The following is a 3,237-nucleotide window of genomic DNA, read 5'->3' as shown; positions in this document are numbered from 1 at the left end:
AAACCGTAAAAACTGTGTAGAGATGAAACTACTAGCATGATGATTTTATCTGTTTATCATTTTGATTTCTAAGTGAATCCAGGCTTTGCAAGGTTTTTTATGAATTTTTTTGTACCAAATAAGAATTAGGATTGGTACATAAAGATATATGTTTTAAAAATTAATATTGAATAAATATTCAAATAAACATATTGTTAATGATCTAGTAATTAATCTAGTGATTAATAATAACCTAGTAATTATAGCATTATGGAGATATTGGTAATGTTCAGTAAATATTGGTTACTATCATTTATATCATTTTTATTATCTTCAAACTTTCAGACACAAAAATATTTTTATGTTGAAGTATCATTCTTTATAATTAGTGAAAATATAAGTGTTATACTTTTAAATGTATTTTCATAATAATATTTTCATACATTGAGAGTTAAGCCATGATTATGCTCAGGCTGCAGAAGAGGCTTGCATCTAGTGTCCTCTGCTATGGGAAATAGAACGTCTGGTTAGACCCCAATGAGACCAATGAAATTGCCAATGCCAACTCCAGTCAGCAAATCAGGAGGCTGATCAAAGATGGGCTGATCACCCAGAAGCCTGTGACTGTACATTCCCGGGCTTGCTGCAGGAAAAACACTCTGGGCCAAAAGAAGGGCAGGCGTATGGAAATAGGGAAGATGAAGTGTACTGCCAAAACTCAGATGCCCTGAGAAGGTGACCTAGATGAGAAGGATGAGGATCTTGTGCCAGCTTCTCAAGAGATACCAGGAATCTAAGATGATTGACCGCCCTATGTATCACAGCCTGTACCTGAAGGTCAAAGGGAAGGTATTCAAAAACAAGCAGATTCTCATGGAGCACATCCACAAGCTGAAGGAAGACAAGGCCCGCAAGAAGCCACTGGCTGACCAGGATGAGGCTCACAGGTCTAAGGCCAAGGAAGCACAAAAGCACTGGGAGGAGCACTTCAAAGCCAAGAAAGAAGAAAGCATCAAGACACTGTCCAAGGAGGAAGAGACCAAGTAATAAAGCTTCCCTCATTTCTGTACATAGTGGCTTGGCTGTGGTCTCACACGGATCAATCATTAAAGTAAAACAAGCATTTGTTCATTAAAAAGAGAAAAAAGAGTTAAGGATAGCTTGCAGAAATAAAATTAAACAATTCAATTTCATGTCAAGATGTGACTAAAGGAGTACGGAAAAATAAAATTTTTGGTTACATGAAAAGAATAAAAATTATACTGAATAATTCACATGCAATTTATCAGCTTCTTTATGGCATTCTTACTATCTTTATTTCTCAGTGTAGAGATGGATGGATTCAGGAGAGGTGTGATGACTGAGTAAAACACAGCTAGAAACCTGTCCACTCAAGTGATGTTGACTGGCCAAAGATAGAGGAAAGTGATGGGCCCAAAGAAGAGCACAACCACTACGATATGGGATGTACATGTGGACAGTGCTTTTGATGAGCCATCTTTAGAGCGAAGTTGAACAGTCAATAGAATGTAAGTATAATATATCAGTAACAGGATGAAACAAGTTGTTGCTAAAATGCCACTTTCAGCATTTATTATGATTTCTAGAGTATCAGTATTCATGTAGGCTAACTTCATCACTAAAGGAATATCACAGAAAAAGCTGTCTAACACTCTTGGTCCACAGAAAGGTAGATCCAAAATCAAGAGCATCTGACTAATGCCATGTACAAATCCAATAATCCATGATATCACAATGAGCCAGAAGTGCTTCTGCCTGTCCATGATGCTGCAGTAGTGGAGTAGCCTGCATATGGCCACACATCGGTCATAGTCCATTGTTACAGGAAGTACTATATCACTTCCTGCAAAGAAATGTACACAGAGACTTTTGCTCATGCAGCCCTCAAAGGAAATGGTTTTATTTTCGTTTAGGAGACCTATGGTCAGTTTGGGTGCATTTATTGAAAAAAGGCAGAAGTCAATAAATGAGAGATTAGCTAACAGAAAGGACATGTGAGAATGCAGATGCTGATTAGTGATTATCATTATCACCAAAAAGAGGTTGCCTATCACAGTCATCAGGTAGAGGATGGAAAATGGTAGTAAGAGGAAGATCTCAAGTTCCCTTGAAGTACAAAGTCCCAGAAAAATAAATTGAGAAATCACAGTATGGTTAGTCTCTGCCATTAGATAAAAGACTCTATTGACCTTCAAAAAGAGACAGATGACAGAAGAGAGAGAGACAGAGACAGAGACAGAGAGACAGAGAGAGAGGCAGAGACAGAGACAGAGAGAGAGGTGGGGGAGAGGGAGAGAGGGAGAGAGGAAGACAGGGAGAGAGGGAGAGAGAGAGAGAGAGAGAGAGAGAGAGAGAGAGAGAGAGAGAGAGAGAGAGAGAGAGAGAGGCAGACACACACACACACACACACACACACACACACAGAGAGAGAGAGAGAGAGAGAGAGAGAGAGAGAGAGAGAGAGAGAGGTTAACCAAGATGTCCTGGAATAGAAACAATAACATTTTGCTAAGGATCAAGGAAACAGGAATAATGCTAACTGAAATCTTAGCAACTTATCATCCCAAGTTTAAAGTATTTCCTTTTGTATGTGTTCGGATATTATGTCTTAGGTTGGAAGGCTCCTTAATGTAGAATGATGGGTCAACATTTTCACACATCTGAAAGACAATAAGTAGAGTTTTGAAATTAGTATACTGTTTATTAGTATAGTAATATTAGTATAGTAATTTAGTATAGTATACTATAGTAATAGAGTAATATTAGTAACAAATATTATCCTTATACTTTCTAAGTCCTAAATCTATCTTGTCTAAATGGAATCAGAGATATTTTCATCGTACAAACATCTGAGACACAGTTGGAGCCTCTTGACCATCATAATTCCAGAATGAAAATCTATTGACATATTTCAAACATAAACTCAAAATTCTAGTGGTAGCTCTATTTTTGGCTGCATATCAATACACAGAATAAACTGAGTTTCCTCTAATGTGTTGAGAATACCTGTCGGGTAAATAAACTGAGAATGCAGGTGCTGAACATTCATTGTCAGCATTATCTTTTGTTGGAATTTAGACTGATCCATAGAAGCTTATCTTTGAATAATATGTATTTCTAGTCGTGGGATTGTCACTTTTTGTCTTGTACTAACTGGCTTTCAACACTAAATGGTTAGATTTCATATAATAGTTTGAACACTAATTTCATGAAAGCTTCATCTGCTTTAATCTTTTC

The 3,237-nt window shown here is 37.1% G+C and overlaps 1 protein-coding gene and 1 pseudogene across 1 annotated transcript; one reads left to right on the top strand and one right to left on the bottom strand.

Moving 5' to 3' along the window:
- Positions 1–437: 437 nt before the first annotated feature.
- Positions 438–1,026, top strand: LOC127684490 (60S ribosomal protein L19-like; annotated as a pseudogene).
- Positions 1,027–1,370: 344 nt separating this feature from the next.
- On the bottom strand, positions 1,371–2,168 carry LOC127684489 (olfactory receptor 4K3-like). The gene has a single exon (XM_052181407.1). The coding sequence runs from the start codon at positions 2,166–2,168 to the stop codon at positions 1,371–1,373; it is 798 nt and encodes a 265-aa protein (XP_052037367.1).
- Positions 2,169–3,237: the final 1,069 nt, after the last annotated feature.

This window comes from Apodemus sylvaticus, chromosome 5, assembly GCF_947179515.1.
Source record: "Apodemus sylvaticus chromosome 5, mApoSyl1.1, whole genome shotgun sequence".
NCBI lineage: Eukaryota > Metazoa > Chordata > Mammalia > Rodentia > Muridae > Apodemus > Apodemus sylvaticus.
The sequence above is the reverse complement of the archived record's forward strand: the minus strand, read 5'-3'. Positions and strand labels throughout refer to the sequence as shown.